General features: G+C 39.4%; 1 protein-coding gene across 3 annotated transcripts in view; it reads left to right on the top strand.

The window, feature by feature from the left end:
* The window catches only part of ctnna2 (catenin (cadherin-associated protein), alpha 2), a 1,304,830-nt gene that overhangs the window by 337,561 nt on the left and 943,140 nt on the right, over window positions 1-24,129 (top strand). The window contains exon 8 of one of the 3 annotated variants that reach the window (XM_072254801.1): window positions 172-356. The exons of the other annotated variants lie outside the window; for them this stretch is intronic. Coding sequence (XP_072110902.1) covers window positions 172-330 — 159 coding nt within the window. The 3' untranslated portion in view covers window positions 331-356. Of the gene's footprint in view, window positions 1-171; window positions 357-24,129 lie in introns of those variants that run through there. 3 annotated transcript variants of the gene reach the window in all.

A 24,129-nucleotide genomic window follows, 5' to 3' on the forward strand; every position in this document is an offset into this window, starting at 1 on the left:
GAGATTCTTTATAAGTGCTTTAAATTTCCACAAAATGCTAGTTCCATTAATTAAAAGGATTTGACTTTGTTTTAATTGATAATGAGACCATAATTTGATTGGAGACCTGAGCAAATTATTCATATTCTACAATGATACATTCAACATTTTCATGTGTTTCTTTTTTTGCAGATGGAACAGAAACACTGTAATTTCTTGCAGTCATGTGCAGAGCAGTTGCCATACCATGCAGTTATGTTTCCAATTATGATGCTTTCTATGCTGTGTCTTAATGTGACTCTCACCTTACCTCTGGTATTAGCTCCACTGTTCATGTTTGGGCCTGTGTAGGGAGTACAAATGGAATACAAATTGGTATCAGGAAAAATGTATTGCTGGATCTGCTATTATTGAGGGTAACATTATACATGAGCCCTTCTCTCACTGGTTATCTTATTATCTTCTACCATTTATGACTGACTTTATCTGTTAATATGTTTGAAGTTTTATGTTATAGTTCAACTAGTTATTATCTCAGTTTTATTATACACATAATGCTAATACTAGCATGTTTTCCGTGATACTCATTGGGCTAAGGTCAGAATAATATTTGATGGTATTGATAGTGAATCTGGGTCTCCTTATGCACTGAAAGCTAATATGCAGGTACAGTAAGCAATTGGGAGGACAATTGGTATATTGACTTATATTGCAAGAACAATTGCAAGTTTAAGAGTAAAAATGGTTTACTGTAATTACATGAGACATGAGCGAGGCTCCATCTGCACTAGTGTGTACACTCAACGTTCTTACTGGGAAAAAGAGTCTTTGTGCAAAGGATAGATTGCAATGACGATCCATTAGATTAGTGGTGGTGGGTTTGGCATATAAGGAGAAATTGATGCAATAGGCTCAGAGTAAGGGGTTGGGCATTTAGAACTAAGATGAGAAGTTTATTTACCCTGAGTACTGCAATTCTGTTGCTACAAATGGTCTGGAACACTCACTGGTGATCATTTGTGAGCTGTTTAATCTGTTCCAAATCTGTCTCATTCGGCAGTGATACTAGCGCTTCACATTGGAGAATATCCTCCCAAATGAAGATGAGATCTTGTCTTCATCGGTAGTACTTAGTGTTGTTTCTGCCCCATCTATCACAATTTGATGGATTTGCTTAGACAGGGAGAGATGTGATCAAGCTTGTTCTTAATATATGTTGTTTATTTTTTTCCGCCTGTCACTGGTCTAGTCCTACAAGTAAGTTCTTTGATCAATAATAGTTCTGAGGCACTCTTGGTAATGGACGTTGAAGTTATTGATCAGAGCAAATGTTGAATTCCTTGTGCTTTTAATGACCTGTTTCAATGGTGTTGAATATGAAAGGATATTGATATTCTCTGAGACATTCTTTCTTAGCAATGTGAGAAAATTGAGACATAAGAGACTACAGATGCAAGAATCTGGAGCAAAAATATTACAGACCTGGAGGAACTCAATCAATTAGTGTCAGTGGAGGCAAGGGAATGGTTGACATTTTGGGTCAATATTCTGCAACAAGAAACAGACTGTGAGTGTGGAGTGCCAAAAGTCGCTATAAAGGTAGGTGACAGGTAGTAACAGATAAAGTGGGGGACAATGAGCAGGTAGAACTTGGTGGAAAGGGGTATGAGATGTTCAAGAGAGGCTGGTGGGTGATAGGGTGAATTGGAAATTGTCGGAATGATAGAGGACAACTAATTTTACATGGGAATGGACAAGGAGAGATGGGAAAGAGTAAGGTATGCAGGGATATGTTCAGTGAGGCAATAGAAGCAGAGAAGAATGGCAGTTCTGTTTATGAATCTTAGGTAAGATTTAGAAGGATGTAGTGCAGGTTAGGGTACTATCAGGTTGTAGCTTGTGGTGGAGAAATCTCCTGGTGTGATGGGATCTCTAACAATCTAGGAGACAGTGACCTAGTACACACAAAAAAATGCTGGAGGAACTTAGCAGGCCAGGCAGCATCTCTGGAAAAGAGTAAATAGTCGATGTTTTGGCCCGAGACCCTTCATCAGGACATAGTGACCTGGTGTTCATTGTTGGGATCTTTATCCGTAAAAGCGTTATGAGGACCAATCTCTTTTTCCAACCTCTACAAGGTAGAAGTCAGTCTGTCAGACACAGCTTCTCTGTCCTTGACTCACTCTCTGATGATGAGGTTGGGATTAGTGCAAAGTGAGTAAAGTATTTTGTATTTAGAGAGGAGGACGTTAGTGTTGTGGGAGGAGTGGAGAAGTCAAGGCAGTGATGTTGCATCAGCAATGTGAGAAAAATCCTTGCTGACATTTTGTTCTTTTGTTTTCATACGTAGTATATTTGCTTTAGTCAATTAGTTGTTTATTTCTCAGTTGGTAAATTATGGTCTCAAAGTCCTCCAAATCCTGATGACATACAATCGACAGAAAATGCTGAAGATACACATTGATCTAAAACCTTAGCTGTTTCGCAATATGGATATTGCCTTGACTTGTGGAGTGTTACCAAATTCTTTGTCATCATCTGCAGTTATTTTTATACTTTTGGATTTCATATAATAGACATGAAATATGGAATGTTGCAGAGTTGACAGCCTGTTTTTATGAGAAGGTGACAAATTGAAGCTCATATACAAGTTTTATTTGTTCTGTTTGGTATTGAAAGTCTGAAAAGAGCTACTCATAGTAGTATTTGAAATTAATTTTAAACATAGTGCTATGATGAATAAGATCCTAGATATGTGGAGCAATAAATTTTAAATAGTTGTCTCAGCAAGTGATCAAGCAATATTGGGCTTATGCAGTGGAGGAGGAAGTGACTTTGGGATTTCTCTTAAAACCATTTCCCTTCAAGTTGATCCCATAATAGTTTGAATAATCAAAAAGTAAAATGCCACGGACACAGGCACATAATTACATGGATCAGAATGGTTTGCAGATCAAGTGGCATCTGAAGAGAAGAAAACAAAAAAAAACAATTCAGGTCCCTGACTTCTCACTGATTTGAAACATTAGCTCTGTTTTTCTCCCTATACATGCCACATACTATGCAAATATTTCCAGTATTTTCATTGTATTACTTCAATTTTGCATTAAATTTAGCTCATAAGATTAAATCCATACTTGTCTTTGGAATGTAGATTTAGTTTAGATGCTTAAGACATTAGAAAACCATAGAAACCATAGAAAAACTACAGTACAGAAACAGGCCTTTTGGCGCTTCTTGGCTGTGCCGAGCCATTTTCTGCCTAGTCCCACTGACCTGTACACAGACCATATCCCTCCATACACGTTCCATCCACCTTCCATCCATGTATCTGTCCAATTTATTTTTAAATGTTAAAAAAGAACCCGCATTTACCACCTCGTCTGGCAGTTCATTCCACACTCCCACCACTCCCTGTGTGAAGAAGCCCCGCCTAATGTTCCCTTTAAACTTTTCCCCCCTCACCCTTAACCCATGTCCTCTGGTTTTTTCTCCCCTTGCCTCAGTGCAAAAAGCCTGCTTGCATTCACTCTATCTATACCCATTGTGACGACAAACCAAGTTATCAGAAGATCGATGCTGATGAGAGAGATAAGGGAGACAAATGGAGAAACGTTCAAAATATTAATGAGAGAGGAGAGAGAGATAATGAAAAGAGACACCAGTCCGAGTATTGACAGACCGGTTGCTTTGAACCTGAACTGTTTGAAGTTTGATGGACAGGCGATACCCCAGCAGGGGGATAAAAAGAACAGGCTCGCTAAGGCAAGACAGACACCACGAGATCACGAGATAACGAGACCCTGGAAGAACGGTGTGCCCCCACAAGTTGGTAGGAGTTTGGAGGTCTGGTCGCGGGAACCGACCATAGACGCACAGGGTGAAAAGGTACGATCGGCAGGAACCTGGTGTGTGTGTCCACCCTTGCCTGGGTGCCGGGTTCACTGCAGAAGAACGGTCGTATCCGGAATGGAGGGGTCACAGTTGGTGACCACAGAAGACATTAAAAGGTTCGCCCGAAAGCTAACTGCGAAGAACAAAGATCTGTCTCTCTCTCTCTCTCCAATGGCACAACAGCGATTACTGCGAACTGTACTAAGCTGAACTGAACTCTGCATCACTTGAGACTGATCATTTTACCCCTAGACTGCGATAGAGCTTGGTTGATTCTTATTACCCTAGTTCTGGGTACATGTGTGTTTTATCATTGCTAACCTGTTGCATTTATATCCTTACGATTAGAATACTGTGTTGCTTATTTCTTTAATAAAACTTTATTAGTTTCTGTTAACCAGACTCCAACTAAGTGGTCCATTTCTGCTGGTTTGGCAACCCAGTTACGGGGTACGTAACACCATCATAATTTTATATACCTCTATCAAATCTCTCCTCATTCTTCTATGCTCCAGGGAATACAGTCCTAACCTATTCAACCTTTCTCTGTAACTGAGTTTCTCAAGTCCCGGCAACATCCTTGTAAAACTTCTCTGCACTCTTTCAACCTTATTAATATCCTTCCTGTAATTTGGTGACCAAAACTGAACACAATACTCCAGATTCAGCCTCACCAATGCCTTATACAACCTTATCATAACATTCCAGCTCTTATACTCAACATTTCGATTAATAAAGGCCAATGTACCAAAAGCTCTCTTTACGACCCTATCTACCTGTGACGCCACTTTTAGGGAATTTTGTATCTGTATTCCCAGATCCCTCTGTTCTATTGCACTCCTCAGTGCCTTACCATTTACCCTGTATATTCTACCTTGGTTTGTCCTTCCAACATGCAATACCTCACACTTGTCTGTATTAAACTCCATCTGCCATTTTTCAGCCCATTTTTCCAGCTGGTCCAAGTCCCTCTGCAAGCTTTGAAAACCTTCGTCACTGTCCACTACACCCCCAATGTTTGTATCATCAGCAAATTTGCTGATCCAATTTACCACATTATCATCCAGATCATTGATATAGATGACAAATAACAGTGGCACACCACTGGTCACAGGCATCCACTCTGAGAAGCAATTCTCTACTACCACTCTTTGGCTTCTTCCATTGAGCCAATGTCTAATCCAATTTACCACCTCTCCATGTATACCTAGCGACTTAATTTTCCTAACTAACCTGCCATGCGGGACCTTGTCAAAGGCCTTACTGAAGTCCATGTCGACAACATCCACTGCCTTCCCTTCATCCACTTTCCTGGTAACCTCCTCGAAAAACTCCAATAGATTGGTCAAACATGATCTACCACACACAAAGCCATGTTGACTCTCCCTAATAAATCCCTGTCTATCCAAATGCTTGTAGATTCTGTCTCTTAGTACTCCCTCCAATAACTTACCCACTACCGACGTCAAACTTACCGACCTATAATTTCCCAGATTACTTTTCGATCCTTTTTTAAACAACGGAACAACATGAGCCATTCTCCAATCCTCTGGCAACTCACCTGTAGACACCGACATTTTAAATATATCTGCCAGGGCCCCTGCAATTTCAACACTAGACTCCTTCAAGGTCCAAGGGAATACCCTGTCAGGACCTGGGGATTTATCCACTTTAATTTGCCTCAAGATAGCAAGCACCTCCTCCTTTTCAATCTGTACAGTTTCCATGATCTCACTACTTGTTTCCCTTAATTCTGTGGACTTCATGCCAGTTTCCTTAGTAAATACAGACGCAAAAAACCCATTTAAGATCTCCCCCATTTCTTTTGGTTCCGCACATAGCCGACTTCAAGAGGACCAATTTTATCCCTTACAATCCTTTTATTCTTAATATACCTGTAAAAGCTCTTTCGATTATCCTTCACTTTGACTGTCAAGGCAACCTCATGTCTTCTTTTAGCCCTCCTGGTTTCCTTCTTAAGTATTTTCTTGCACTTTTTATACTCCTCAAACACCTTATTTACTCCCTGTAGGGAGATTATAAGATCTATCTATTTATCTATTCCCCATAGCATCAAGTACTTGGTTCTCGTGTTGCAAAGTCCATTTACGCAAAGAATGTTTTAGAAATTATAGGGCATTTAGGTTGACAAGTACAATAAAAAATAATAAGGATAGCCTGCAATAATTTATATTTTAATAAGAATAAGACCGTCATTCTAGATGAAAATTGACTAATGAAATTCATACCTGAAAAGCACCTTTGTGAAGTTTCTTGAGATTGTGATAAAATCGGTGGATAAAATAATTAAGAGTGGATTTTATGTATCTCAAATTGCTGAAATTGTTAAATATAGTCCTTATAACTGAAATGGGTTTTGTCATCAATAGATTTGTATGTTGTATGACAAAATAGTTTAAAAAAGTGGTGCTGATCACTGCAGTTGAATGCTTGAATATGTAGGGATCATTTCTTGGAACCCGATTATTTACAATGATCTTCTTTTCCTTCTTTTTAAATCGTTTTATTAATTTTCCCAAAATTATAAACAAAATAACAATGTTGATACAAAGAGATTGGAATAATCTTATTGTGAATAAACATATACAGAGAAGATTTCAGATAACATAGGTATAATAGACTTCCAAGCTCATGATGTAGTTAATCGTAAAGAAAAAAAGAAATAAAAAGAAAAAAAAAACAAAGAAACCCCCCCCAACCCCCCCAAAAAAAGAAAAAAAGAACTAAATACTAAACCCAAAAAAGCAAATGGAACAAAAGAAGGCTAGACCAATACCTTGAATCGAACACGTTCAGTAATGTCGTCAACTCTGCTCCTCTATTCATATATTTTAGGCTAATAAGAAGGATTCGGAAAGGTCAAATTACATCAGATGGAAATGCTGAATAAGTGGTTTCCAAGTTTCTTCAAATTTAACCGAAGGATCAAAAATATTACTTCTAATTTTTTTTCTAAATTTAAACATAATATAGTTTGAGAAAACCATTGGAATGTAGTAGGAGGATTGGTCTCCTTCCAGTTCAACAAAATACATCTTCTGGCCATTAAAGTAACAAATGCAATCATCCGACAGGCTGAAGAAGACAAAGATCTATGTTCTACCATTGGCAATCCAAAAATTGCCGTAATGGATGGGGTTGTAAGCCAAAACATAGAACTGTTGAGATAATATCAAAAATATCTTTCCAATATTTTCCAAAAGAGGACAGGACCAAAACATATGTGTTAAGGAAGCTACCTCAGAGTGACATCTGTCACAAATAGCGTTTATATGGGAATAAAAACAGGCTAATTTATCTTCAGACATATGGGCTCTATGCACTACTTTAAATTGTATTAATGTATGTTTAGCACATATAGAGGAAGTACTGACTAATTGAAAAATTTTATCCCATTTCTCTATAGGTAGGCAAAGTTGAAGTTCCCTTTCCCATTCATTTTTAATTTTATCAGATATACCTGGCTATAATTTCATAATTATATCATAGATAGATGCTATTAATCCCTTCTGAAGAGGACTTAAACCTAAAATTTTATCGATGATACCAGTAGGGTATGAGGTTGGAAAGGTAGGCAACATAGTATTTAAAAAATATCTTGTTTGTAAATATCTGAAAAAATGGGATCTAGGCAAACAAATTTCATAGATAACTGTTCAAAAGAAATGAAACAGTTATCCAGAAATAAGTCACGAAAACATGTTATACCTTTCATTTTCCATATCAAAAAGGCTTGGTCCATAACCGAGGGTTGAAAAAAATTAGATATAATAGGGCTTGATAATATAAATTTGTTCAAACCAAAAAATTTACGAAATTGAAACCATATTCGCAATGTACGTTTAACTATTGGATTAGCCATTTGTTTATTCAATTTAGATAGTACAAAAGGAAGTAAAGTTCCTAAAATGGAAGCTAAAGAGAACCCTTGTACAGAGTAACCTTCAAGGTTTACCCAATATGGGCTTGGAGTTATATTCCAATCTTGGGTCCAAAATATTAAATATCGAATATTAATTGCCCAATAATAAAATCTTAGGTTAGGCAGTGCTAAACCATCCTCTTTCTTGGATTTCTGTAAATATTTTTTTACTTAATCTGGGATTTTGAAGAAATTTTAGAATCAGTAGTATCAAAAAAGGATTTAGGGATAAAAATTGGTATCATTTGAAATAAATATAAAAACTTTGGTAAAATAATCATTTTAATAGCATTAATTCAGCCAATCAGTGATAGAGACAGTGGGGACCACTTAGTAATCAGTTGTTTAACCTGATTAATTAACGGTAAAAGGTTGAAGTTGAATAGATCTTTATGTTTCTTAGTAATTTTAACTCCCAAATAAGTAAAATAGTCAGTAGTCACTTTGAATGGAGAACATCTATAAATGGGAACCTGCATATTTAATGGAAAAGTTCACTCTTACCTAGATTCAGTTTATAACCAGAAAAACTACTAAACTGACCAAGCAAAGTTAATACTGCCGGAATAGATTTTCCTGGGTTAGAAATATATAATAGTAAATCATCTGCATATAGTGATATTCTATGAGTCTCATTTCCACAGGTGATGCCAAATATATTAGGGGAGTCACGAATAGTAATAGTTGGCGGTTCCAAGGCAATATCGAATAGTAGTGGACTAAGAGGGCAGCCCTGCTTAGTACCACGGAATGGATGAAAAAGGGGAGATCTTTGATTATTAGTAAATAACAAAGCCAAAGGAGTAAGATATATCAGTTTAATCCAGGATATAAATATCGGACTAAAATTAAATTTCTCAAGGGTGTTAAATAAATATGTCCATTCAACTCTGTCAAAAGCTTTCTCAGCGTCCAAATGAATAACACATTCTGGAATTCTGGGTGAAGGAGTATAAATAATATTCATTAATCTCCTAATACTAAAAAAAGAGTAACGATTTTTAATAAATCCAGTCTGATCAGCAGAAATAATTTGAGGTAATACATTCTCCAATCTCATTGCCAATATTTTAGAAAAAATGTTAGGATCCACATCCAGCAAAGATATAGGCCTGTAAGATGCACATTCAGTAGGATCCTTATCTTTTTTGAGAATTAGGGAAATACAATGATCTTCATGGAGGTAAAATAATGGACTTCCCAGAGTTTGAAATTGATTTAGTATTGTATAGAAAAAGAAAATGAAGAAACAGCCCAGATTCACAATGATCTTTTCTCTGCAGATTCACTGATCAGGTAGATATGCTGCAAATGGAACTTAAATATTAGGAAGTTAAAATGTGTTAATATCCCAATATAATTGAAGAATTCTGGAGGTATGTAAATTGTGAAAATTTGGAGATGTGTAGTCAAATAAAATGACATAAGTTAATAGATACACAAAAAATGCTGAAAATACTTTTCTAATGCTAGATTTAACTTTACTAAAATCACTTGTGACATATTGTATTACGTATTGCAGTGCTTAGCGATAAATGAAAATGATTTAGGAGGGCCACCTAAGAGAACTCTGAAGTTTTCAGTCACTGAATCTTGAAGAGAAGCTCAGAGCTAAATTTAGTCCTGTGAGGGATCAATATGACAGAAGTTCTTTAAAAATATGGACTGAGCATGAAGTGAAGATCACATAGTGCAGAAATGGTCACAACGATAATCAAGGCCATGTCAGCAATTTGTCTGTGTGGATCAGCCAGCCTAATCCCCACTTCTGATACCCTTTGTGCTCTTTCTTTGGAATAGCTTACTGTTTCTACTTTGTCACTAGTCTGTGGTGGACTGTAGGGCCTGTCCTCTGAGGCACTGTTCCATGGTTAATTTATGATTATGCCTTGATACATAATGCTGTTACACCATATGTCTTGGATGAATATTTAGACAGTGTGAAATTAAACCTAACCACTCATAAGAAAATAAAAAATAGGAACAGGGGTAGGTCATCCAGATGTTTTAGAATCCAACTTCCTTTGATATGATCATTACCAAGTATGGCTTGAAATATTTAACATCTTATCCTTAATCAATTCCCTTAATTCTAGACTATCCAGGTTACGGGGAATAAGTGTTTAACACTCTGCCCATCAAACCTTGACAGAACTATGGTAGCATGGTGGTTAGCACGACCCTATTACAACTCAAGGTGTCGAAGTTCAGAGTTTAGTCCAGCGCGTTCTGTAAGGAATTTGTGTGTCCTCTGGTGAGCACATGGCTTTATTTTCCTTCTTCTGGTTTCTTTCCATACTCCAAAGACATACTGGTTAGTGTTAGTTGGTCATTGTGAATTGGCTTGCGATGAGGCTAGGGTTAAAATGGGGGTTGCTAGTGGCGTGGCTTGAAGGGCCAATTCCATGCTGTATTGCTAAATAAAAAAAAACCTTATCTTTCAGTAAAAGTACTTTAATTCTTCCAAATTCTTCTAAGTATTGACCCAGTTTATTCAATCTTCCCTTAAAGAGCAGCCTGATTTTCCCAGCAATCAGAATGTTATTTATTATATATTCTTTCAGGGGATGTGAGCTTCAGAGGAGGGGCCAGAATTTAATTGACCATCTTGAACTGCACTTGACAAGGTGGTAGTGAGCTGTCCTCTTGAGCCACGGTAGCCCTTGAGGTGTGAGAATACCTACAATATTGTTAGGGAGTGAGTTCCAGGATTTTGACTCAGCAACAGTGAAGGAGCAGTGATATATTTCCAAGTCAGAATGGTATGTGGCTTGGAGGGCAACTTCCATTGTCTTGCTGCCCTTATTCTTCCATCTAGTAGAGGTATTGGGCTTGGAGGGTCCTGTCCAAGAATTCTAGGTGAATTCCTGTGATGCATCCAGTGAATGGTGCAAATTGCTGCTACCATACCTGTGTAGTGATGAACAGTTGTGGATGGGGAATTAATTCAGTGAACCATGTGGTGTTGAGCTTGCTGAATGTTGTTGGAGCTGTGCATATCCAGTGTAGGTGGAGAGTATTACATAAGACCATGGACCATAAGATATAGGAGCAGAATTAGGCCATTTGGTCTATTGAGTCTGCTCTGCCATTTCATCATGGCTGATCCAATTTTCCTCTCAGCCCCAGTCTCTCCTGCCTTCTCCCCATATCTCTTCATGCCCCGACCAATCAAGAATCTATCAACTTCTGTCTTAAATGTACATAAAGATTGGGCCTCCACAACTGCCTGTGCAAGGAATTCCACAGTTCCATCACTCTCTGGCTAAATTCCTCCGATCTCTGTTTTAAAAGGACACCCCTCTATTCTGAGGCTGTGTCCTCTGGTCTTAGACTCTCCCACCATAGGAAACATCCTCTCCACTCTTGACTTGATGGTGCTCAGACTTGGTGGATTTAAAAGGTGAGTTACTTGTCACAGGATTCCTAAGCTCTCGTAGCCACATTGTGTATCTGGCTACTCCAATTCAATTTCTGGTCAATGGTAACTTCCAGGATATTGATAGTGGGGGTTCAGTGATGGTAAGACCATTGAAGACCATCGAGTGATAGTTAGATTTCTCTTTGATATTGCCATTGCCTGGAATTTGTGAATTATACTTGCCAACTATCACTTGAGGCCTGAATGTTGTCCAGGTCTTGCAGCATTTGGATATGAACTGCTTCAATAGCTGAAGAATCAGAAATGGTGCTCAACATTGTACCATCAACAGCAAACATTTCTACCACTGATCTTGCAACCGAAGGAAGGCCACTCATAACATAGCTGAAAAACAGGTTTGTCCTAGGGTGCCAGCCTGAGGAAGCAATGCAGAAGTATAGTGTAGCTGAGATAATTGATCTCCAACCACCAAGCTCTTTATGCTAGGTGTAAGGTATAGTGGAGTATATTCCCATTGATTTCAGTTCAGCCAAGATTCCTTGATGCCATGCAAATATTGCCTTGATGGCAAGGGCACTTACTGTCATTTTACCTCTGGAGTTCAACTCTTTTGTTCATATTTGAGCCAAACCTGTAATGAGAACAAGAGCAGAGTGATTTTGAAGCAACCAAACTGTGCTTCTGCAGCTTGATTATCCCTTCTGTTGCTCTCCTGATGATCGAAAGAAGAATAATGGGGCAGTAATTTGCTGGGTTGTATTTGTTCTCCTTTTTATTAATAGCACATGCTATACTTGGGCAATTTCCTATAATGTCTAGTGGATCCCAGTGCTATAGCTGTATTGCCATAGTTTGAGCAAGGATATAGCACTTTTGGAGCTTAAGTCTTCAGTACTCTTGCCAGAATGTTGTAAGACCACAGTAGCCTCACTGTACTAATGTGTTGGAGTGAACCAAACTAGCTGAAGACTAGCATCTGTCATGCTGGGTAGCATTGGACATTTCATTAGGATTGCGTTGACTGGATGTATGTATGTGCTGAAGGTAGTGAATTTCCCTTGGAGGGGATTAGCAGGAAATTTACTCAATGTGACTATTTCCATAGGCATTCTTTCGTTGTGCTTGATTTTATTTCTAATTTCCAGGTTCTGCAGTTTTTTTTAGCCAAGCTAATAAATGAAGTTCAGAGCAAGGCAAGTATATTCTTTTGGGCCCCAAACACAAAAATATCTGCAGATGCTGGAAATCAAAGGAACACACACTAAATGTTTCAGAACTCAGCAGGCCAAGCAGCATCTATAGAAAAGATTATAGTGGATGTTTCAGGCTGAGACTCTTCACCAGGACTGGAAGAAAAATGAGGTCAGAGTAAGAAGGTGGGGGTGGGGAGAAGGGAGCATTAAGTACATGCTGGTAGGTGATAGGTGAAACCGGGAAAGGGAGGTGGGTGAAGTAAAGAGCTGGGAAGTTGATAGATGAAAGAGATAAAGAGTTGAGGAAGGGGGAATCTGATGGGAGAGGATAGAAGACCACAGAAAAAAGGGAAGTGGGAGGAGCACCAAAGGGATAGCCTTCTGGGATAAGGTCACAAAAACTCTGCACATATCCAGATGTGGTCTCATCAAAGGTTTGTCCAGCAGGAATGTCAGCTGAAGCCATACATAAAATAAAAATTCTTCTAGTTGTTTCCACTGAAGGGAATTCACTTCTTTTAGCATGTGGTTCCAGTTCACATTGTGCTTTCTGCGATAACTCATTGGAAGAAAGCTCATCATCGTCATCATAAGAAACAATATGTACAAGAAAACATTGAGGAGGAAAATTGGAGAAGCTGCAAAGCAAATTATTAGTCAAGAATTGGCTGTGACACAAGATCAAATGTTAAGTTTATTCCCTTTACCCCTTACAATAGATTACATTAAAATAAAGTACAAATGTAAATAGTTAATAAGATAATAAGTAGGAGAGTTTTATTGATCATTGGTTCATCAGTTTACTAAGGAAATAGTTTCGAACATATAAACATGTCACATGCAGTTTTGAAGTGGAGATGAGTCAAAATGAAGAACTTCTTGTGATTCTTATTTTTAAAAAAAACTTCTGTTTGTCCTCTGAATTGAACTAGAATGTCATGATCTCAACTGAGGATGCACATTTACATACACGATACATTTGATGGTAAATTTGGGTGCTGATATGTTATCTCACAAAATATTACATCAACAGTGAATTGTGGCAAGATAAAGCTGAACTACACATTGATCTCCTCTTGATATTCTCATACTTGGGTGCACAGCCATCAGGAATAGCTGAGAAAAGGATGTGATGAAAAGAGAGATCAGGAAATCATTGTCAAAACCCATGTTAAGCACATCAACAGAAGCTTTCCTTGACTCATGCATAATCTGAAGATAGATCACAATGGAACATTTTTCAGAAAGGCAAGCAAAATTTGTTAAAATAGCAGGCACTAGAGTATCAGGAGTGAATGTGGGAGATGATAATGTGTAGATGTGATCTTATGTTTGTTTATATAATTTTGTTTTGGTGCCTGTAATGATTGACCCGATGTTACTGTCTTTCCGTTGTATCAAGGTAAAAGAAAAGTGTTATTGCATGATTAAATATTGCAACTTTTATGAATAGAAACAATTACCCTGTGACATTGTTATATTGGATTGTAACAAGAGAAATAAACATTATTTGCATACTCAAATGAAAATCAATTATGTTTCTAGCTATTACGTTATTGCTTCCTTGCCCTGCAGGTTAAATAGTTAATTTATGTGGAAATTAATTTATAAGATATGCATGTGACAAGAATCCAAAGGTAATGGAAGGTAACCAGCTATAAAGCATGAAGCAATACAGCTAAACACCTTGAGGCTATACCATAAACTGTATAAGGGAACAGAACCAACAGAATACTATATTAGCTACCTGTTACACCTGCTCAGAAGAAAGCTGAAAGAAATATCCCAGCCACATGATTCCATGTCTTAAGAAAAGGGCTTGTTGTTCGTACTTTAATCACTGAAAATACATTAGATGTGCAAAATGAGAAAGGAAAACAAAATCTCAGATCATTATTCTATAAACTTCTTTTTTTTACTTATTTATGAATATCTCTGGCAAAACCAGAACAAATTCTCCATACCTTTAATGGCATTTGGGACAGCGGTATTGAGCCATCTTATAATACTGCAGAGTATCAAGTGATGAATTCTGGGATTTAGACCCAGCGGCAATGAAACACAGATGAGATTCTAAACTGTGCAAACAGTAGCTGGGTTACAAAATGAAATGAATCTGGTCATAAGGCGCTTCATGAATTTTTGATATTGTTTAAAGAACTTGCATGCATCTGTAAATAGGATTCTTGTAATTTCGTCAGCAAGAGTATCAGATAAATATTGTGAGTTTACATTTATACACATAATAGTTTAATTGGTCTCTACAGGGTAGCACCTGTGCTTTAACACCAATACAGGGTAGCAAAATTTGCTGTATTTGCAGTGAAATTATAGACATTTCAGAACAAAGAAATATTGAAGCTTCAAGCACATTTGACAACAGTTAAATTTGTTCTTTCTGATTCCTGTCAAATATCAGCACTTTCAAAGCTTATTCATTGCTTTTCTGTGCAATGAATTATTATATTAAATTGCTTCAGATTTTACCCAATAATTATAAAACTTTGATAATCTCAAACTAGAGAAAATCTGCAGATGCTGGAAATCCAAGCAACAGCAGGCCAGGCAACATCTATGGAAAAAAGTTCAGTTGACATTTTGGGCTGAAACCCTTTGACAGGACCGGAGGAAAAGGGCTGAGGAGTAGATTTGAAACGTGGGGGGAGGGGAGAGAGACATGCTAGGTGAAAGCTGAAACTTGGAATGGGAGGGATGAAGCATACGAAGTTGATTGGTGAAAAAGACAGGCGATAAAAGAAAGAAGAAAGTGGGGTGGGTGGGGAGGAGCACCAGAGGGAGGCAAGGAGATAACATGAGAGAGGGACAAGGGGATGGGAAATGGAAAAATCGGTGTCCATGCCATCAGGTTGGAGTTACCCAAATGGAATATAAGATGATGTTCCTTCAACCTAAGTGTGGCCTTATCCTGACAGTAGAGGAGGCCATGGATGGACATATGGGAATGGAAAGTGAAATTAACATGGGTGGCCACTGGGAGATCCCACTTGTTTTGGCAGACAGACCACAGATGCTTGTCAAAGCGGTCTCCCAGTCTACGTCGGGTCTCACCGGTATACAAGAGGCCACACCGGGAGCACCAAACACAGTATAAGACCCCAACAGACTCACAGGTGAGGTTTGGCCTCAGCTGGAAGGACTGTTTGGGGCCTTGAATGGTAGTGAGGGAGGTGTAGGGGCAGGTGAAGCACTTGTTCTGCTTTCAAGGATAAGTGCCAGGACAGGAGATCAGTGGGGAGGAATGAATGGACAAGGAAACAGCTGAGGAACAAGCGAGATGCTGAGAATGTTGTGGATAGCACATTTAGTGAGTTGGTCACATCGCAGTTTAAGGATCTAAGGAAAGATGGGGAATGGGTGACTAACAGGAAGGTAGTACTGGAGTCTCCTGCATTCATCTCCCTCCAAAACAGATATACTGCTTTGTAGTCTGTTGGGAGAGATGGCTCATCAGGTGAAGGCAGCAGTAACCAGGATCATGGCACCATGGGTGGCTCTGCTGCACATGAGGACAAGAAAAAGAGTGGCGGAGCTGTTGTAGTAGGGGATTCCATGGTAAGGGAAACAGAGAGGAGCTTCTGTGGCCGCAAACGGGACTCCCCTATGGTGTGTTGCCTCCTGGGTGCAAGGGTCAGAGATGTCTCGGAGAGGCTGCAGGGCATTCTGAAAGGGGATGGTAGGCAGCCAGCTGTCGTGGTGTATGTAGGTACTAACGATATAGGAAGAAAGCGGGTTGAGGTCTTACAAGCTGAATTTAGGGAGCTAGGAGATAAATTAAAGAGTAGGACCTCAAAGGTAATAATCTCGAGATTATTACCGGTGCCACGTGCTAGCCAGAGTTGGAATAGCAGGATAGCTAGAATGAATATGTGGTTTGAACTGTGGTGCAGGAGGGAGGGTTTCAGATTCTTGGGGCATTGGAACCCCTTTTGGGGAAGGTGGGACCAGTACCGTCCGGATGGTCTACATCTGGGCAGGGCCGGGATCAATGTCCTGGGGAGATTGTTTGCTAGTGCTGTTGGGAAGGTTTTAAACTATTATGGCAGGGGATGGGAACCCACATAGAAGAGAAGAGGGAAGTGATGCAGAGTCCGAAACTAGAGTTAGTGAAGGAAAAGTAAGAGTAGAGTGCATAAAAGTAAAAATTGCATAGGACTAGATTCTAAAAGGACAATGAGTATCAGGGCACTTTATCTAAATGCTCGTAGTATTAGAAATAAGGTTAGTGAACTTGTGGCATGGATCAGAACCAAGGCATATGACTTAGTGGCCATTACAGAAACCTGGTTGCAAGGTGGAGATAACTGGGAATTAAATATCCAAGGATATCAGGTAATACAGAAAGAGGCAGGAAGGCAGAGGAGGTGGGATGGCGCTCTTGATTAGGGATGAGATGCGGGCGATTGTGAGAGATGATATAAGATCTACGGAGTAGAATGTTGAGTCCATCTGGGTAGAGATTAATAATAGTAAAGGGAAAAAAAATCACTGGTGGGTGTTGTCTATAGGCCACCTAATAAAAATATTGCAGTGGCAGAGGTGATTAACCAAGAAATAAGAACGGAACGACAGTTGTCATGGGGGATTTTAACTTCCACATAGATTGGGTGAATCAGGTTGGTCAAGGAAGCCTTGAGGAGCACTTCATAGAATGCATCCTTGATGGCTTTCTTGAGCAGCATGTTAGTGAACCTACAAGGGAAAATACTATCTTAGATCTAGTCCTGTGCAATGAGACAGATAAGATTAATGATCTTGTAGTCAGGGATACTGTTGGAAAGAGTGATCATAGTATTGAATTTTGCATTCAGATGGAGGACGAAATAGTTAGGTCTAAAACTAGTGTATTATGCTTGAACAAGGGAAACTGCAACGGGATGAGGGAGGGCTAATGTGGATGGGGAGCACAGGCTACTTGGTAGGACAGTGGAATACTTTCAAAGAGATTTTTCACAGTGCTGAACAAAAGTATATTCCAGTCAAAAGTAAGGACAGTAAATGTGGGGAGAGCCAGCCTTGGATACTAAGGAAATAAAAGATAGTATCAAATTAAAAGCTCGTGTATAAAGTCGCAAAGAGTAGTGGGAGACTCGAGGATTGGGAGATCTTTAAAAAGCAACAGAGAACAACTAAACAAAAAATAAGGAAAGGGAAGATAGTATGAAAGTAAATTAGCACAAAATATAAAAACAGATAGCAAAAGTTTTTATAAATATATAAAGTGGAAGGGAGTGGCTAAAGTCAATTTAGAGCCCTTGGAAGACGAGAAGGGGAGATTGATATTGGGTGATAAGGAAATGGCTGAGGCATTGAACGACTATTTTGTGTCGGTCTTCATGGTGGAGGATGCGTCTAATATGCCAAAGAAGGATGTTATGGACGAAATGGGAGACCATAAGACCATAAAACAAAGGAGCAGAAGTCGGCCATTCGGCCCATCGTGTCTGCTCTGTCATTTTATCATGAGCTGATCCATTCTCCCATTTAGTCCCACTCCCCCGCCCTCTCACTATAACCTTTGATGCCCTGGCTACTCAGATAACTATCAATCTCTGCCTTAAATACACCCAATGACTTGGCCTCCACTGCTGCCCATGGCAACAAATTCCATAGATTCACCACCCTCTGGCTAAAAAAATTTCTTCGCATCTCTGTTCTGAATGGACGCCCTTCAATCCTTAAGTCATGCCCTCTCGTACTAGACTCCCCCATCATGGGAAACAGCCTTGCCACATCCACTCTGTCCATGCCTTTCAACATTCGAAATGTTTCTATGAGGTCTCCCCTCATTCTTCTAAACTCCAAGGAATACAGTCCAAGAGCGGACAAACGTTCCTCATATGTTAACCCTCTCATTCCCGGAATCATTCTAGTGAATCTTCTCTGTACCCTCTCCAACGTCAGCACATCCTTTCTTAAATAAGGAGACCAAAACTGCCCACAGTACTCCAAGTGAGGTCTCACCAGCACCTTATAGAGCCTCAACATCACATCCCTGCTTCTATACACTATTCCTGTAGAAATGAAATGAATGCCAACATTGCATTCGCCTTCTTCACCACTGACTCACCCTGGAGGTTAACCTTAAGGGTATCCTGTATGAGGACTCCCAAGTCCCGTTGCATCTCAGAACTTTGAATTCTCTCCCCATTTAAATAATAGTCTGCCCGTTTATTTCTTCTGCCAAAGTGCATAACCATGCACTTTCCAACATTGTATTTCATTTGCCACTTCTTTGCCCATTCTTCCAATCTATCCAAGTCTCTCTGCAGACACTCTGTTTCCTCAGCACTACCAGCCCCTTCACCTATCTTTGTATCATCAGCAAACTTAGCCACAAAGCCATCTATTCCATAATCCAAATCGTTGATGTACAATGTAAAAAGAAGCAGCCCCAACACGGACCCCTGTGGAACACCACTGGTAACCGGCAGCCAACCAGAATAGGATCCCTTTATTCCCACTCTCTGTTTCCTGCCAATCAGCCAATGCTCTATCCACGTATTTATGTTTCCTGTAATTCCATGGGCTCTTATCTTGTTAAGTAGCTTCATGTGTGGCACCTTGTCAAAGGCCTTCAAAGGGAGGTGAGGACCTCGATAAAATCACTGTCATTAAAGATATAGTGATGAGCAAACTAGAGGGCCTGAAGGTAGCTAAGTCCCCTGGTCCTGTTGGGATGCATCCCAGGGTGCTGAAGGAATTGGCGGATGTGTTGGTAATCATTTATCAAAAATCTCCAGACTCTGGGCAGGTCCCGGCGGATTGGAAGACAACAAATGTCACACCACTTTTTAAAAAAGGATGTAGGCAAAAGACGGGCAACTATAGGCCAGTTAGCTTAACATCTGTAGTCAGAGAAACGCTTGAAGCTGTCATTAAGGAAGAAATAACGAAACATTTAGAAAGGAGTGGTTCCATTAGACAGACGCAGCATAGATTCAGAAAGGGCAGGTCCTGCTTGACAAACTTACGGGAGTTCTTTGAGGACATAATGAGTGCAGTGGATAGAGGGTAACAGGTGGATGTCGTATACTTGGATTTCCAGAAGGCGTTCGATAAGGTGCCGCACAAGAGACTTATAAGTACGATACGGATGCATGGAGTTGGAGGAAGTGTATTGGCATGGAAAGTGGATTGGTTAACCAATAGAAAGTAGAGATTTGGTATAAATGGGTGTTTCTGCAGTTGGCAGTCAGTGGTGAGTGGGGTGCCGCAGGGGTCAGTGCTGGGCCCGCAGCTATTTACCATTTACTTTAATGATTTGGAAGAGGGGACTGAGTGTAGCGTAACAAAATTTGCTGATAACACTAAACTGAGTGGAAAAGCAAATTGTACAGAGATGTGGAGAGTCTGCAGAGGGATATAGGTTAAGTGGGTGGGCCAAGGTCTGGCAGATGGAATACAACGTTAAATGCGAGATCATCCACTTTGGAAGAAATAATAGAAGAGCAGATTATTATTTAAATGGTGAAAGACTGCAGCATGTTGTTGTGCAGAGGGACTTGGGAGTGCTTGTTCATGAATCGCAAAAAGTTGGCTTGCAGGTACAACAGGTTATTAAGAAGGCAAACGGAATGTTGGCCTTCATTGCTAGAGGGATTGAACTCAAGAGCAGAGTGGTCATGCTGCAACTATACAGGGTACTGGTGGGGCAGCACCTGGAGTACTGTGTGCAGTTCTGGTCTCCACACTTGAGAAAGGATATACTGGCTTTGGAGGCAATGCAGAGGAGGTTCACCAGGTTGATTCCAGGGATGAAGGGGTTAACCTATGAGGAAAGATTGAGTTGCCTGGGACTATACTCTCTGGAATTCAGAAGAATGAGAGGGGATCTTATAGAAAAATACAACATTTTGAAAGGGATAGATAAGATAGACTTGGGAAAATTGTCTCCATTGGTACTTGAGACTAGAACTAGGGAACATTGCCTCAAGATTCAGAGGAGAAGATTTAAGATGGAGATGAGGAGAAACTTTTTCCCAGAGAGTGGTGAATCTGTGGAATTCTCTGTCCAGGGAAGCAGTTCCTGTATATTTAAGATACAGTTAGATAGTTTTTTACATAGTAAGGGAATTAAGGGTTATGGGGAAAAGGCAGGTAGATGGAGCTGAGTTTACGTACAGATCACCCATGATCTTACTGAATGGTGGGACAGGCTTGATGGGCTGGATGGCCTACTCCTGCTCATATTTCTTATGTTCTTATGTTATGTAATTGCGTAGGGAGTGATCCCCGCAGAAAGCAGAAAGAATGGGGAGGGAAGGATGTGCTTGGTGGGATCCAGTTGGAGGTGGCCGAAATTTCGGAGAATTTTGTGCTGGATGCAGAGGCTGGTGGGATTGTAGGTGAGGACAACAGGAACCTTATCCCTGTTAGCATGGCGGGAGGATGGGCTAAGAGCTGATGTGCGTGAAATGGAAGAGATGCAGTTAACGGCAGCGTTGATGGTGGAGGAAGGAGAACCTCTTTCTTTGAAAAAGCATGACATTTCCTTTGTTCTACAATGAAAAGCCTCATCCTGAGGGCAGATGAGGCAGAGATGGAGGAATTGAGAGAAGGGCATGGCGTATTTACAAGTAGCAGGATGGGATGAGGTATAGTCCATGTAGCTGTGAAAGTCCATTGGTTTCTAATAGACATTGGTGAATAAGTTGTCTCCAGAGATAGAGACAGTGAGATCGAGAAACGGAAAGGAAGTGTTGGTAATGAACCGGGTGAATTTGAAAGCCAGGTAGAAGCTGGAGACAAAGTAGATGAAGTAGACAGGTTCAGCACGAGTGCAGGAAGCAGCCGTTGATAATCTGTTGGTTTGGCATCTTGCTCACCATGTGATGTATACTTCCTTTAAATTCATGAAGATCTGGTTCCAGTGCTCTCTTTCTGCAATCCATTTTCACTCACAGTTCTTGTCTCTCTTTGCACTTACCAGGGCGCTACAGTCCATGCTCCTTTTCCTATGCTGTCTTTCAAAAGCGGGGCTCTGGTTCTTGCACTTCATTTTACTTAATATGTGCCTAGTTTCCACATTCCATCTAACACACCGCTGCTTCATTTGCCACTTGCCCTTTCACACATTGAACCCCAATTTCTGTGCTTCCTTCTGCACTCTCAGCTCTGGTTCGGTGCTCTCTTTCCATTCAGTGCAGATCCATTTTCTGCCCCCTCCTTCCACTCTCTGGAACCTGGGTTCTTGCATTCCCTTTCCATTCACCAGGTTTCCAAATCCGGTGCTTTTGTACAAATTAGGGTCCTGACTCAAATGCTCCTTCTAAACTTACATGATTCTTGAAAAATATTATAATGAAGTGAAATATCTTTTTAAAAATGCATTTGGGTGTTTTGGGATAGTAATAGAAATTACATTATGTAGTCTGGAAAATTTGCCAGTCTGGCGTCAGCAAAGTCAGAGTATGTCAGAAAATTGGAGTAGCATTGAATTTGCTTTGCTCAGTAAATAATGATTTTCTTTTTTCTTTTGGGGAAGTCTGTAGCAATATTTGAAATGCTAATGAAGATCATTTACCTAAACCTTAATTCCATTTCTATCTTCACACGTGCACAATGGAATTCATTTTGACATGAAGCCACAGAGTAAAGAATATACTTGACATTAATGAATAGAACAATAAATATAGTGACAGGGATGGAACAGCAGAAAGGTGCAAAGATTGTAATACAGTCTGAAGTTGTGCAAAAATAACTAAAGTGATAAAGGTGGAAGAATTATTAATGATAGAATTAAGGGTGTAAGAATGTGGCAGCACCACCGGGAAGGGGGTGTGAAAAAGGTTATTGTTTCTGGAGTCTCAGAGTGGTGGGAAAGAAGCTTTTTATAAGCCTGTATTTCAGGACTTTAAAATTCCTGTAATTTCTCCCATGAAACAGAAGAGAGAAAATGGAATGGCCAGTGTGGCAGGCATCCTTAAAGATACTGCTAGCCATCCTGAAGCATTGCATTGTGAAGACTAGACTGGATGGCAGGAAGTGATGAGCCTGTGATGGAACATGCTGGTTTTACCATTTTCTGCAGGCTCAGTTATTCAAACAGAGCAGTTACCTTACCAGTCTGAAATGCAGGCCTTCAGAATGCCTACTGCAGCACATTTGTAGAAGTTCAAGATAATCTTTGTGGACAAATTGAATGTGTTTAGATGCTTAAAAAAGTAAGCACACTGATCAGTTTTTGATATGCTGAATATTTTCCATGTTTATCTACAAAATTCAGATTTATGTGTATATTGTATAGTCATTTATGTATTTTGGTGTATATCATATATAATATATAACCAACCTGTAACTTAATACTCAGAAAATGAATTTGGACCACATCATGATATTTTGGAAAATTTAAATCACCTTGACCTAGAGCTTTAAACTTAAAAAATTTAAACATTTGAATCACCTTGACATAAATGGTTATGAGTTATAAGAGGTTAGAAAAGGTTAAGTATTTGATGGCAAATGTAGTCATGATATGCTGAAGCGCCTATTTCTGTGCTTTCATACTCTGACTTTATACCTCCCAGTTTCCCTTTATCTTGTAACCAGCCAATTACATTCTCAAAGCAACCTTTCAAATTTGCTAACCAAAACTTCCTAATTGTTTCTTTCTAGTCCACACTTCCTTGGGATTCTACTTTTACTTCCTTGATAATGCAGTCCCTCTTCTTCCTAATAACTATGTTAGGGCAACACTTTTATTTTTCTCTGTTTTCTCCCTCTTTTATGGAACGTAGAAGAGTACAGCACAGGAACAAGACTTTCACTCCTCGGTGTCTGTGATCTTCTTCTCAAAGTGGTTCTCTATTTACTGGAATAATATACAGGATCAATATGAAGTGTATTACATATTTTTCAATCTTCTGTATCCTGTCATGAAAATTACAGACTTTGGAAGATTACCACCTTTCCTGCAGGCTCTTTTAGAACTCTGTCCCTTTACCTATCTCTCTAGGGACCCAGATTCAATAGGCCTTAAGTTCTCTTGGGGTTTCTGGTACCTTTCTCCAGTAAATCAGATCATTTTAAGCTCTTCTCTCTCTTTTACATTGGATTAGCCCCCACTTATGAAATGCTTTCAGGTTTTCTATTGTGAAAGCCAAAACAAAATATTTACACAATGTCTCAGCCATTTCCTTATTTTCCAGCATTAATTTTCCTAGAGCAAGGCTGAAAGCAAGCATGCAAGTAAGTTTACTTTTATAGCACTTTTCAAACACAAGGCAGTTCAAAATACTTTACATAGAACAAGGTATAAAAATCAAACATCAAATTTCTGATGATATATAAGAGAATAAAATCACACAAAAATCGATGTGGTAAAATAGAAGTTACAGTGCAGGAGATTCTGACTAAAAGAAAAGTTCTAAGCATTGATTTAAAAGAGCTTAAAGTTGGGGCAGACATCAGATATTCTGGAATGTCATTCTAAATATGTGCAGCTTAGTAACTACAAGTTGCTTCACCAAGTTTAGTTTTGACCCTGGGAACAATTACATTGGACAACAAAAATTTTGCTTCCTGAATACCTTTAGGTGTATCTTATGAATTTTGGGCTACTGTTCATGAAAATCACCCTGAAATTTCCCTATCATGCACCATTTTTAATAAACTTTATGTTTATTATTTCAATTCATAATTCAAGTCAATTAAAATGTTGCCTATAATGTAAGCTGGAAAGTTTCCTATCTTAAACACAAAATAATCTGCAGATGGTG

Source organism: Mobula birostris, chromosome 4 (genome assembly GCF_030028105.1).
Source record: "Mobula birostris isolate sMobBir1 chromosome 4, sMobBir1.hap1, whole genome shotgun sequence".
Taxonomy (NCBI): Eukaryota; Metazoa; Chordata; class Chondrichthyes; order Myliobatiformes; family Myliobatidae; genus Mobula; species Mobula birostris.